The sequence below is a fragment of the Chironomus tepperi genome, unplaced genomic scaffold (assembly GCF_022539635.2).
Source record: "Chironomus tepperi strain 1889 unplaced genomic scaffold, CSIRO-AGI_Ctep_v1 contig_244, whole genome shotgun sequence".
In the NCBI taxonomy this organism is placed as follows: domain Eukaryota; kingdom Metazoa; phylum Arthropoda; class Insecta; order Diptera; family Chironomidae; genus Chironomus; species Chironomus tepperi.
In genome coordinates this window covers 658,363-672,724 of record NW_027226366.1, presented here as the reverse complement: position 1 = coordinate 672,724, position 14,362 = coordinate 658,363, and the positions used below count along the sequence as shown (strand labels likewise).

The 14,362-nt window shown below is 33.1% G+C and overlaps 1 protein-coding gene across 2 annotated transcripts in view; it reads right to left on the bottom strand.

Annotated features, from left to right (window-relative positions):
* Nucleotides 1-14,362, bottom strand: part of LOC139091227 (RNA-binding protein 24-A-like) — a 42,267-nt gene that overhangs the window by 14,302 nt on the left and 13,603 nt on the right. For both annotated transcript variants that reach the window (XM_070641182.1, XM_070641183.1), the window contains exons 2-4: nucleotides 10,001-10,361; nucleotides 9,804-9,930; nucleotides 4,265-4,334 (exon numbers count right to left, since the gene is read on the bottom strand). In XM_070641182.1, coding sequence (XP_070497283.1) covers nucleotides 4,265-4,334; nucleotides 9,804-9,930; nucleotides 10,001-10,291 — 488 coding nt within the window. In that variant the 5' untranslated portion in view covers nucleotides 10,292-10,361. The remainder of the gene's footprint in view (nucleotides 1-4,264; nucleotides 4,335-9,803; nucleotides 9,931-10,000; nucleotides 10,362-14,362) is intronic.

Sequence of the window (14,362 nt, the reverse complement as noted above, 5' to 3'; positions counted from 1 at the left end):
TAGGGATTAATGAGGTCAGTATGGGGAAGTCAGTAGAAAATATGAAAACAAATTGTGGCCAATAACTTCCTCGTCCGAATATTGAACATTTCTGTTTTCAAATGACTTCCCGTTAATCGTTGCATGTCAATAAGCTCGCCCCCTTCAAATGGATATAAAATTAAATATCCCGACAATTAGTAATGTGGCGTTTAGCAAAAAATTGTAATGATGCATTCATGATGAACATCTAGTAAGGAATTTTTTGCCTTCTTGCCTTCTAAAATTAAACCAGAATATATATAAAAACATTTGCTGTCGCGTTTTAAGTTCTCAAAGAGACATTTTTTTCAATTTTCTGGCTCAGAAATATTCGACCCGAGAAGCACATGGTCACTGATCTCCCAGGATGTTTTTAGGTTTGTTAGGTACCAATGCAATTATAGTCATTGATCCAAGCCGGCGTTACTCTGACTTAGACGTGGACAACATTTTAGTGTTTGCTGACCGAAAATATGTCAAATTGTTGAGTTTTTCATCTCAATTAAGTCACAATGCCATCATTATCTTGCCAAAATTAGTGAAAGTGCTCAAAAGTGTAATTTACATGCTCTTATAATCATCCAGAGCTAGAGGCGTAGCAGGAAAGTTCTAAATTGTTGTTCGTCCCCATACTCGCTCATTCCTGGACACCACTTTTGGCAGATCTATAGAAAAACCAAAAAACAGTCCAAAATGTCCCTATCTAGGCTACTATCAGCAATAACATGTGCATCTCGGGATCATAGCACATACACAACCTCTAACTGCCTCCAACTGTTGTGTCATCATGTTTCTCTCTTGTGTCATCTTGTGAATAATATTTCTCTATGTCTCTCACTTGTAGCTCAATAAGCACACTTTTAATAAAGTTAAACAGACATGAGATTTACAATAATTGTAATTAAAAATCTTTGATAAATTAAATGCTTGATTTGTGAGCACAGCTAGAACTATTAATAAATTCTGCTAGATGCTTTTTCGTAACATGCTTGTCGTGAAACATGACTGAAAATATTTTATTGACTATTTTTCAAAAATATCCGAGTATCTACACGATGTCCAAATCAACCAAGACTAATTGCTGTGCCAGAAAATTACTAGTCCTTAATATATTCCAACATGATCATCGATTTATCAGGCAAAATGTCATATTTTTCTGAAATGGATTAAAACATTTGCCCGGCAAATAAAAATTGAGTGAATTTATTTACATTTTTTGCTGTGCGTCATGCTGCTGACGTCTTTTGCGGTTTAGCTATTAATTTTTGTGAATTATGGACTAATTTTGGACGTAAAGTTTGATGGTTTTTGGAGATATTAGGGATGTTTGGACAAAATTGTGGTTTGGGAATCAAACCAGTGTCAGGAAAGATTGGTGGTCAATTGCCTAACTTCTATAGATGCAGACTTTACTTTCGGACCAGCAAATTCACTTCCATAAAGTCAAATTTCACTTCATAGTGCATCATACCTATCCATCCCCAAAAATTCCATAAACAACATCCATTCCCAAATCAAACAAGCTCAGACCAACCTCCACAAATCCCAAATTTCCCATATATTTCCTCAAATCCCATAAAAAAAGAAGAAAGTCTAAGTCAGAAATCATATTACTTTCGTTAAATTCAACTCCTTCTTTCACGAGCTATATTTACATTAAATTTTCAATATGATACCACTTCCGTCAGTCGATGAACGAGAAAAAAGTAAGTAAAGGAATGAGTAAGAATCAAGAGAGGATTTGAAAATGTTCTTTTAAACCTTTTTTTTGCTTTCCCTCGATGTGTCTGTGTAATATAATCTTTTTTTTCTACTTTTTTGTTTTTGTCACATTATTATAAGGTTCCCCAGTTCATCAGTACACTGCTTTATAAGCATGTAATATTTAAATACATATATATAGTTGAATTTCCTGTCTCGAGGTTTATTTTTTTTTATGATGAAACTAGCGATGTGTGGAGTGAGAAATGAATGTGAGGGACACATTTGATTTAATTTGACTTCTTTTTTAGTAAGACATCCTCAAAGAGATTTATAAGGTTTGGGGGGTCGAATAGCAAATATGCCAACTGACTTATTGGTCATTCAGAGCAATAATGTTTCCGAGGAGCATACAAATGAAAAAGGCTCCGCAAGGGAGCTCTTAATGCTTCGCTAATCCTCTTTCAATAGCACCAAATCTTGTGGATGGCAAACGGTGATGAATAAGAAGCTTTGCGGTGGAAACAGCTAAGAAGTTCCGCCATTGAGACGACTAAGAAGCTCTGGGACGGAGACGACTAAGAAGCTCTGTGGTAGAGACGACTCAGAAGCTCTGCGGTGAAGATGACTAAGAAACTCCACGGCAGAGACGACTAAGAAGCTCTGCGGCAGAGATGACTAAACAGTTCCGTGCCGAAGACGACTGAGAAGCTCCGAAGTGGAAACGGTTTAGAAGATACCCCTGAAGATACCTTAGACACTCAGCAGCGGAGACAGCTAAGAAGCTCCACGACGGAACCATCCTCATTTGTGTTGCTCGGGTTTATGTCCAACGATTCAATATAAATAGTTCAAGCAAAGATAATATGGGGTAAAATTATATCAATAAATACACGATTCCATGTTTTTTAACCCGAAGCCACATTAAATGTGTTTAATATACTAGAAAAATAAAATTGAATTTTTTATTGTTTAGAATTTCCACACATCATTTTTCCTTTTGACTTTTTACTGCTGTGGCATTTTGCGTATAATTTGCAGCCAATAAAAAAATAAATTGAATCATTACAAAGCAAATTCTTGTTTTTCTTTTGAGTTCGAATCTGTGTGCAAAATATATAAGAAAAAAAGTTTCAAGTCTCGTATTGAGATTGAGTAAAAAAGAAAATAAATCCTAAATATTTTCACACATTTTTCCTCCTCTCTCTCATTCCGATCCATGTGTGTATATTTTCATAGTCATCGTCTACAGTAGCTGAAAGCGTAAATGAAAACACACAAATGAGATTCAATTTCTCCCTCAAAAGAACTCTATTCTCCCCGACAAGAGTGCGGCATGTTTTGTGAAGGAGTTAATATGAGATTGGATTTTTTCCAGTGCTGTCCATACACTTTGTGTGTACATATTTAATACTTTATTGAATGAAACTGGAGTAATTTTGTAATAAAATGGGGGTATTGAAGCTTTAAATCATCTGTGAATTATGATTGAATAATCTAGGACTGGTTTATTGTCATTCTTTGAGGAATAATCTAAATGGATCGATTCCTTGTGGCGTCAATATAGCCACACTTTACACGGATGTAGCTTCTATTTGGTGTTAACTAAAGAACTTGAAACGGAGCCTTAAATCTTCGTGGTGGAGCCTTAAAAGCCCCGTAGCTGAGCCTTCTTCATTTATGTCGCTTGGGTATCATAATGTCGAATGACCCGGACGGCTCGCGGTGTAGACAAGGTCGTAAATTCTTGCCAAAGCTAGTTTGACTCTAACCACAGTACAGATTCGATGAAATTTGACCTGAGGCCAGAGTCAAGTTGCCATGTGACCGGATTATCGGTTAAATCTGCGCCGGGTGCTTTCCCGGAGGGATTTTACTTCCAATAAGTCAAGTTTCAGCATTTTTCTTTAGTATTCGATGCAACAGAGTGCCAGTTGTTACTGAATTTAGGAAAAAGTAAGGAATCAACCCCTAACTGTGAATTCGAAGCTGATTCGCCTGATTCTAAACCTGATTCATCTAAATCCTTGCCTTAGCAACATCAGGACAATCAAAATGTCACACAATGCCCAATCTACAGCTCAGACAACACCAATACCTCAATACTAATTTAAACATTTGTTCTCGTTTTTCAAAATTTCAATTCAATTCACAAACAAAATATATCGTGTTGGAAGTAGCTAAAATAAATAATCGCATAAGCATCGTTTATATGTTTTTATTCTGTATTCTTCTTATTTCTTTTCAAGAACTGAATTAATTGAATTAAAAGATTTACAACTCAAAGAATTAAATATATAAAAAAAGTTGAAGAAATGCGCATCTTCAAAAAAATATAAAATAATAAAAAGATTTTTTTTCATTTTGAGCTAATTAAAATGCTACAACGATATTAATTGTAACGTAAATCTACTTAATGATTTTAATGGAGAGCAACAGAAATCAAATAAAAAAAAAAATGAAAGAAAGAAATGTTTTATGTATGAAGAGTAAAAAAAAATAAAAAAAAGAATAAGACTTAAAATGTTTCGGTAACACTTACCCAAATTGGTTTTGTAAAACGGGATATGCCGTTCTTAATCCGGCTGCTGCGGCTGCGGCAAATGGAAATCCTTTAAAGAGAAAGAAAAGAGATTTTTTTATTAATTTTTTCCGTGGTCATTGACATTAGGTTCTAAATTTTGCTCAATGTTTAGCCCGAGTGACACAAATGAGATAGAGTTGGCAGGACTTAAATGTACTGTAGTCCGAACTTCATTAGAGGCGCCTTAATTGGAGGGCAAACTCCATTAGAAGTGCCTCCATTTTAGTCCGAACTGCATTAGAGCACTGTAGCTTGAACTCTATTAGAGGCGCTTCCACTTGAATGCGAACGAACACTATTAGAGGCACCTCCACAGGAGTTCGGACCTCTAATAGTTCGAACCCAATTAGAGGCACCTCCACGGGAGTCCGAATTCCAGAGTACGGACTACCAAAAGTCCTGTCAGCTCTGAAATGAAGCAAATGATGGCAGCGATATGAACGTCAAATTGAGACCGCTTCCTTTTGGTGCCAATAAAAGAGATTCAGTGGAGTCTTCTTCATTTGTGTCGCTCGGGCAATTTCCCCCCCGAAAAGGACTTAATGACAGTTTTATGACTTCACAAAAATGAGCAAGAAGACGACAGAAGAAACATTTCAAAATTTACATCCATGAGTTAATATTATTGAATAAATACATAAATAAAATTTAGATTCATTCGTATAGACACACAACCTTTTTTTGTTTTTAAAATTGAAGCTACAGCAAACACATGTTACGAAGTTGAAATTTTACTGCCACATTTACTAGTTCTTTTTTTTATTTTTTATAACATACATTTCTTCGAAAATTTTCATATTGTAATGTATTCAGTTTGACTGGATAGGTGAATGATGTATGAAATTATTGTATAATCAGTATGGAATTCCGTTAAATGTAGATTTTATTGGAGATTAGAATAATTCATAGAGCACCTAGCTTGAACTGAATTTTTGTGTACTTATCATGTATGCATGAGGTCATGATGAATTGGAGATTTGGTTGCTAGCTGAATTTGCAGCAGATGATATTCATTTTTATGCAGACCAATCAAATGTTATTCCTGATTCAAATATTATTGCGTGATGGCAATAAATCATTAATCCATCTTCACGATACACATTTAAAGAGAGATTATTTCTCTGGGCATTGTTAAATAAACACAGTCCACGTGTATGTAGTAAAACAGAAAGAACACGGTTGATGATCCAAACTCAGGTCATCTTGACTCTACCTCCAGACCAGATTCGTCAAAATTCGGTATTTAGCAAGAATTACGATGGCCTGAGACAAACTACGTGCAATCTGGGATAGTTTAAAACCAATTTCAGTGAGAAATCACTCGAGAGGTAACCCTTTAAGTCAGTCGACACATTTAACTACTTGTATAAATACTAATTTAACCTAAAATGCGCACCAAATCATACCTATTCCAATTCCACAGAACCTTTATATCATAAATTTCCATTGTATTCTTTACATTCTCTCATTTCCATTATTCGGAAATAGAATCATTACAGAGCAAGCAATTCATGAGGTCAAAAAATTTCATTATGTACAAATCGCTCGATACTAACAATTATCATTATCATTATCATCATCATCATTGAAATGATGCAAAGTTTTTGTGTAGGGCCTATATCGATAATAGCCCAGTCATATAAGAAAACCAACAAAAAAAAATTCATTAATTAATGGAAATTTAATTGTATTGAGCATAGCGAAGCCATAGAAAATTGAAATAATTGTAACAAATTAATGTCTTCATATCATTTACAGTCAGTTGAATGAGAGAGAAAAAGAAATTAAAGAAGAACAAGAAAAACTTAATGAATAAAAAAAAGTGAGAAAAATTTGTAGCTTGTGCCCATATTGCTATACATTCAATTATTCACAATTGCCTTTGATTGTTGCACTTCTTTTATTTCACGTTTACTGAGTTGTGGTTCCATGAAAATGTCCATACACTGATCATAATGATCGTCGTCGGTCATATCATATTCATTAGTCGTGATAAAGGGTTGAAGCTCTACATCGGCACACACATACGACAGAAGACAATGTAGAAAGACCGTCGACCGGATATCAGAGTGTTTAAAGAGCGTTTCAACATGCGGAAATATTTGTAACTTTATTCATGACAGTTTCATGATAGTTTACGTGAATGTATGCAAGTGGTGACTTGCTTCAATATTTACGTGCTTCAGTCATTTTAATATATTAAACGATGAAACAGAATAAAAAACGTTAACAATTTTTTCATGACATTTGTAATAAAGTAAAGATGATTATTATTCGTTTACGCATCGATGGATATAAGCAGACGACTCGACGTCATGAAATATTTTCTTCTTTTTTCCATCGCAATAATGTTGGGAAAAAAGAAGTTAAAGAAGGCTTGCGGTGGAAGGAAGGAAGGAGTGGCATTGTTGATGCATTAATGTCGATAAGAATTCAAGACGTACACACGAAAAAAATATTAAGGGAAATGAAAGAATTGAATGTAAATTTTTCAAACGACATACAGAACAATGTTCAATTGATCATAAAAGTACCGATAAATTTGTAAATTACTTGATCATTTGTTATGTTATACCTCATACATTGTAATTATCGAGTTCTCTTCTCTACATATATGCTTCTTTTTACATCTACATATGTGCGGTTTAATTTCATTTGCACATATAACATCTGCATAACAGTGTGATGTCTCTGGAGGGCCATAAATCTCAGATTCACAAATTTCGTAAAGTGCAAATAAATTTAATGGAACAACTGAGTGACTTTGAATGTTCTAAATTTAATGGAACAAAGGCTTGAAATCGATTTTTCAAAAATAGAATAAAATTTGTCACTTTTTGGACACCATTAAGTACTCAATTTGAGTAAATAGAAGTTTAATTTAGATTCAAGATAATGTTGGATATTTAACTTGCTTGAAAATTGATGAGCGTAGCAACAATTTTATGGTTTAATCTTGTATCAATAGAAGACAATTTGCGTTGAGTTTCTACAATAAATTCAGATCAATTTGAGTCTTTAGAAAGTTTGTGTCTGAATTTAATGAATATATTCGATTATTTTATTGTAGATTTGAGATGATTTGGATTTAAGCTTGTCAAAATTAATAGCAAAAGCAAGTCTGAACTGAAAATAACTAGATAGCAAGCTTGTCTATCATTTAACAATGATCTATTTGTAGCTTAATCTTTCGTAAATGCAATTAAAAATTGGTTACGGGTGGTTACGGGTTTGATTTGTTTATGAGCAATTCCATGAACTAATTTTTCTACAATTTTTTCTCCAAATCAAAAATTCTCTCTTTCTGAAGCATAACACATCATATTTTGGATCTTAACACTTAGAATTAGAAGAATTCTACGGATTTTGTATTTTAAGTTATCTCTAAAGTGATTAATTAACGAAATATTTCAATTCTACGAAAAATTACTCTGTTGCCAATGAATGAGTCTCCAATATGTTTTCAATAATTTTCTTAGTTTGACAATGATTTTATCTCATATGAATAGTAGAGTTGTCAATTATTTGGGTTTTTACTATTTGTACAAATACCAAATACCCAAATATCGAGACCCCCAAATATTGTACAAATACCAAATATTTTCGAAAGTATGAATTTGACCCTACTGTATATTCACGCTTGGTGTATTATTAGTAACAACAACCAACTTAGAAGTAATGTAATTAATTGTTTTCTAAAGAATAATAGTAAAAAATAACTAAAATGCTAACTTCTCTTTAGTCATTTTATATAAATTTCGACTTAAAACATTCAATGATATATACCGCACCTCTTACTTATCAGTCCTGTTTTTAGTATTTTTGAATGATTTAATGTCAAAATCTAAGTCTATTTATGACTACAGCCATTCTAATCATAAGGACATGAAGTGCGATTTTCTATCTCTTCGTCCTGATTTTCAAAACCACAACATGTGTTGAATTTTTGTATTCGCTAGATATTTAATCAAAACAATGCTCAAAAATTCTAAAAATTACTGCATAAATTTTTACAAATTTTTTTATTTGAAGATTTTCAGGAAAAATTTCATACTTGTTTTACATTTAACTCTTATATTGGTAGATTTAAATTATTTGGTTTGAAATTACAAATTATTTGGTGACCCAAATAGTTTCAAAATGGACCAAATACCCAAATATTGGTATTTGTAATTGACAACCCTAATGAATAGCTAATATTATAGTTTTTGATTCATATTAAATGTTGTGCGATTATTGAGCTTCAAATGTCTTTAATTAGGCCACAATCTCAACTCCACGGAAAATTTTTGATGTCAACAGAGTAATTGTAGAATTTTTAAAACGCTTTGTGGAGACAAATTTAAAATCATAAAGACCGTTAAATTTGTAAATCATTAAATTAATTAATTTTTTCCCACTTATTGAATCTTTGAAAGATTAAATGTTCATTAATAATGCATTCTGAATGGAAATCTGACAATTATATGTTTTAGAATTATAGAATTCTATTCTCAAAAATTTCAACAAGTAGAAGTAGAATTACAACTCATTTTTTCAAGTGCAACGTTTTCATGGAATATCCCTTATGTTTATTTTTCGAAGTTCAAAAACAGATTGAACTTTTGTATGAAAAAGGGGTTTTCAACTATGCATAATAAATATTATTCAAATCTCAAATGAACGTTATAACATCGTGGATGTTAAAAATGAAGCTAATGTCTTAGTTTTGCATATTACAGATCGATTCTGTATGTAATCTCAGCCTACGCTCACTTTTTAAGAATATCAAGCCTCCTAATGCCACCCACAATCATCAACATGACCTTAAAAACTCCATCCTTTCCACATTTCTTCCCAGAAGCTCATATAAAATTCCAAAAAAATCATATCTCCATAAAATTATTATGCTCATAAAATATTCACAGTAGTTCCAGTCTTAAGCAGGAAATTAGAAAACCAACTCCCAAAAAATACAAAACTTTTTTGTGCTAATTTGATTTCATTACAGCTAAATTTTTTTAATTGTTTCATTCTTTTTTCCAGTTTCTCTTCATCTCCAATGTTATTTTTCGGTTTCTTTATTTCTGCATGCTACGTTTTTGTGTACATTAAATGTGTGTTTATTTTTTGGGGTTTTTACTACACACATAGACATGTGAAGAAATGTTATAGTCATAAACTACGAATATGATCGTCGTGTGACTCAAAAAAACATATGTTACTGGAATTTGTATCACAAATGTGCGCCACCATAAAAAAGTAGAGGTTCCTTTATGGCAATAAAGAAAACTATTGAATGATCAGTCTGGATTTTTTTTTTCGATGAGTAAATAACAACACAGGCACTATAATATTATTGTTATTCATATCTCCTTGCATGACTTGCAAGATCTTACTCGATTGGCACGAGTTCTTTTTCTTCTTTTCATTCTCGTACTTCTTTTTATTACTTCATATATGCAAGATTGTTGATTGAGCAATTAAAGATTATTATAATTATATGCAATTAATTTACCTGTTGCGAGATTTCCACGTGGTTTTGCACCTAAAATGGCTAAATTTACATTTGCTTTTCGCCCATCAATAATTGGATTTGGATCTTTGCATGCACGCTCGGCGCTAAGTCTATCACCCATAATAACCTGCATGGATGGAAATAAAGTAACTCGTTAGTCACTTGACATCATAATTTACAAAGAATAAGATACTTACAAAGCCATAACCGCGACTTTTATTTGTCTGACGATCAGTTATGACAACAGCTTCCTCAATATCACCGTAAACTGAAAAATGTTCACGCAGACTTTTGTCAGTCGTATGATATGGTAATCCACCAACAAAAAGTTTAGTCCACGTTGTGTCTTTTTGTTGTTGTTGAGCGGCTGCAACTTGAGCTTGTGTTGCATTAACTGATGGTGTTGTTCCCGCAACAGGAGAATTGCATGCTACGAGTCCGGCAACTAATGCAGCTGCTTCAGCTTCTGGTCCAACTTGCATCAACATTTTCTATTTATTTATTATAATATTTTACGTAATACTCAAAATGTGAATATATATATAAAAAACAATATATCTGTAAAGAGAGTAAGAATAGGGGATGAATTTAATCAGATGAATTTTGCTTTTACTTGTTCTTGTCATTTCCTACAATATTTGAATTGTAATCAAGTGACTTTTCATCTACATTTGAGTATTTTTTGATGTGCAAACAGTCATGGAAGAAGAAAAATGAGAAAAAATACATATCTGGTTCTTAAAAGGGGTTGCCTTTTATGTCTGAATCATGAAAATTCATCAATTTCTGCATTTAATGTACGATATTTAATGTGATAACTTAAAATGTTGCTCGACTAGAATGGCGAGTGTGAACAGGCTTGCATTAATGTCATTAAAAATGGGTCTGAATAACGAATTTTTGGCTTACTCGAGGGACATGCAGTAAGACTTGAATTTTTATAAATTTGTGACTCTTAATTTGATGTATGGACACGATTTGTAAGGGGAATTGATCATAAATGACGGTCAAAAGACGTTCATTGAACTGCACCAGAGTTGAATAGTCTGCAACTAGTAATCCAGCAATAAACATGACATTTCTGGATCTTTTGAAGATCCAGGGAGTTTAAGGAATCAAAAATCCAATTTTCCGACACACATCACTAACAAACAACCCATAGGAGACTTGAGATCCAGTAAAAGAACCCAAAAAGATTGCACATTGAGTGCCAAAAATGAGATAAATTCAACATGTCAAAGTAAATCCGATAAGGAATTGAAAGCATTTCTTTATTTCCTTTTCCGTCAATACAGAGGAACTAAAGAACAGCTCTTACTTGTTCATTCAATATTCGTTACTAAATCTATTATTTATGACAGGCTTTTCGGCTGCATTTAGAATAGTAAAAAATTCGACTCCCTTTCATTTTGTTGCCTGTGCACAGAATAAAAGGATATAAAAATCAAGGAATTTCTTCCGCTAAAAAACGAGCGACGCTGTTAAATATTTTTAACATGTAAGGCACAAAAATAGAAATTTTTTAGCAAGGCATAAAGAGGATCAAAAAAAATTTTTATTATTAAATTTCCATCCCTTCCCTGAACTTCCATTCCATTTTATATGAATTCATTAAAGTTGTGTAAGTGAATTGTGTCTATTGTGTGATATTTAGGACATGAACGAAAAATTCGATTGCATCTGTCTCAATTACATGCGTACGTACATTGACTTTGAGCTTTAGGGGTTCTCGGATCTATGATTTTATGCATCAGTTGAAGCATTGATTGTAGAAATCATGTTTCGCTGAATGAATAGTTTTCAGCTATACACGATTAAAATGTATTAATTTATTGCAGTGCAGAAGCATAAAGGAACAAGAAAGAAAGGGAATTTTTATAAAAGGACAATGACATCTTCGTCTGTAAAAACATCAATAATTTACAGCATGTGTAGAATTTCTTAAAGATCTTCATCACCTGGTATGAGATCCTTTTAAATCAAGCATGAATAAGCAGTTGGCAATCATATGATTCTCCAAAAGTTCTTTAATAAGGTAAACACAAAACGGAGATCCCAAAAAAAATAAAGAAATGAGACATGCCGTGCAATATGATTAAGCTAGAAAATCAACAACAATGGAAGGACAACAAAGACCTGAAAACTAGTTTTTTTGCGCCATACTCGAGTATTGTCAAAAAAAAAGAGACTTGCATCAGTCAGAGAGTCAGTCAATTATTGCCATAGCTGTATGTATTAATAGCAACAGCCATAGACTCATATGTGCATGCACATACACTATTATAACAATTTGAGAGTGAATGCATGCTCCTTTTTTTTATAAATGAACATGAACAGCTGCACAGCATTAAATTTGTTCTACATACACCCGAAATGTAATGAAAACAAAGGAATAAAAAGGGATATATGGATGACGTGGAGAATGAAGGAACGACAAAAAATTATTATTATTTCATTCTTGTGTATGGGGATCCAAAATGGATCATATGGAAGTGGAAAGAAACCAATGCATCAGCTGTTTCTACGCGCCAAACCTTTCGACTGTATTACTATTAATTAAAGTAATGAGGAAACGACGGAGATGAAAAAAATAGAAATTATGAGTAATGGGAAATGATAAACATTTCCTGAATATTAAAATGAACATTTGACCCCTTCTCAGCATACACATTGTAGGAGAGAGACTGCTCCCCTACCCTACATCTACATATATTATATTTTTAAAATGTAGGCGATTACTGAATTTGAAGTATGTACACAATTATGTGCTTTCATGAAAATTACTTTCTCATAAAACTTATGATTTTAAAATAAGGAATGCTTAAAAAAATTGCATGAATTACTTGAATGTGCTGTCATGTGGATCGTTTTGTCTTAATTAATTTTTGGCATGATATTCATTTTAATGAGATGATTTTCATGCATGAGCATGTCTTTGAGGATGAATGTTTGTTATTTTTTTTTGTCGTGGTTAAAGGTCTTGAAGGTTGAGGTGATTTAGTGTCTGGACATGAGATGTTGCTGGATGTGGATGCAAAGATATTGGCATGAGATCAAAATTGGATGTGATTTATTGTTGTTCTGTGATTTTTTAATGTAATTTCCAGTGCTACTCATGCTATGGCCTGCGAAACATTAATGAAGAACTAGAACCTTCAGGAACGTCGCGAAAAGGTTGGTAACACAGCAAACTTATGCTAGAATTGTGGTTTAATGCATCCTGCTTGATGAATTTTGAAAAAATCTGATCTATCCTAATAGATTATGATGTCTATTACATGGAGGCATCATGTTGTCAATGACTTAGGCATTGGAAATGAAAAGAAGCACAAATACTCATAATTAAGGACATTCAAATCGATTTATAGATTATCAAGTTCCAAATTAGGTTCCCAGAAGTCATAAGACGTAAAAATATCCCAAAATCTAACCCCAGGGCAGCATGACTCTGACCTAACCCCAAATTCGATGAAATCTAGCCTCAAGGCAGAGTCAAGTTGTGATTTCCCGAATACAGTTCGCTTTTGAAAGTCAGATATCACAATTTGAAGACCCTAAGCTTAAGGCCCTGCTTCGAGCCAGTTTCAGACGATTTTTTTGGGATGTAATGAATCACAATTGATCTTAACGACCAGTGAAGCAAGTAAATAAGCTTATCCTTTCCAAAATGCGCAATAATCACCATCCACCAAGCATACTCATTCACTTCACAACTTGCCTGATTATTTTGAAAAGTAAGTGCATATTTTACTTGCTCATTCAACACTCAACTTTATTAAATACACTACAATATGTCGTATAGAAGGGGTTGAAGAAAGCTACGAGCTCCGAACAAAAAAAAATTAAAAAAAGTCCTAACAAAAGGAATAAAATAGACACAGGAGAAATTTAATTTTTTTTGTTCCTACATGTATACAATTACCGTCAATCTCCCCCTGTTCAGTTACGATTCATTCAATTTTTTTGTGTTTATGTAAAAATAGCAATTGTTGGAAACAATTTACGGCGTGGAAATGATAATTAATGAATTCTTTTTAAGTAAAGTACGTGAAATAGTAAGTAATAAAATGTGGAATGCATTTCCAGCCCCCATAAGAGTACATTACAGTTGTGTTGCACAACCGGAAAATAATTAATACCAGAAAGCAGCTTACACCACCCGATGATTTTCTGTTTATTTCGTTCCAACAGTAAGTGGCAGATGCAAAATAAATTTACATTTTTTTATGACATTTCTACTTCCATTGGTTCTACTATTAGTGATATTTATGGTTAAAAATTGTGACACTTGAATAAGAGATTGTTGGACGCAGTGGGATGTGGAATGAGCAACAATTAAAGGAATTGTTAATGTTCACCTTAATTTTCATGCATTACAATCCCGATCAGCACATGTTGGCACGGCGACGAGACAGCAACAGCTTAGAATCATGTTACCATCACTTGGCGATCAATCAACCAAATTTGGGAATCAAGTGACATTGATTCTAAGCATACTGCTGCCTTGTCGCCGTAATGTCAACATTTCAATATGTACAGACCGGGAATTTGACAATTCA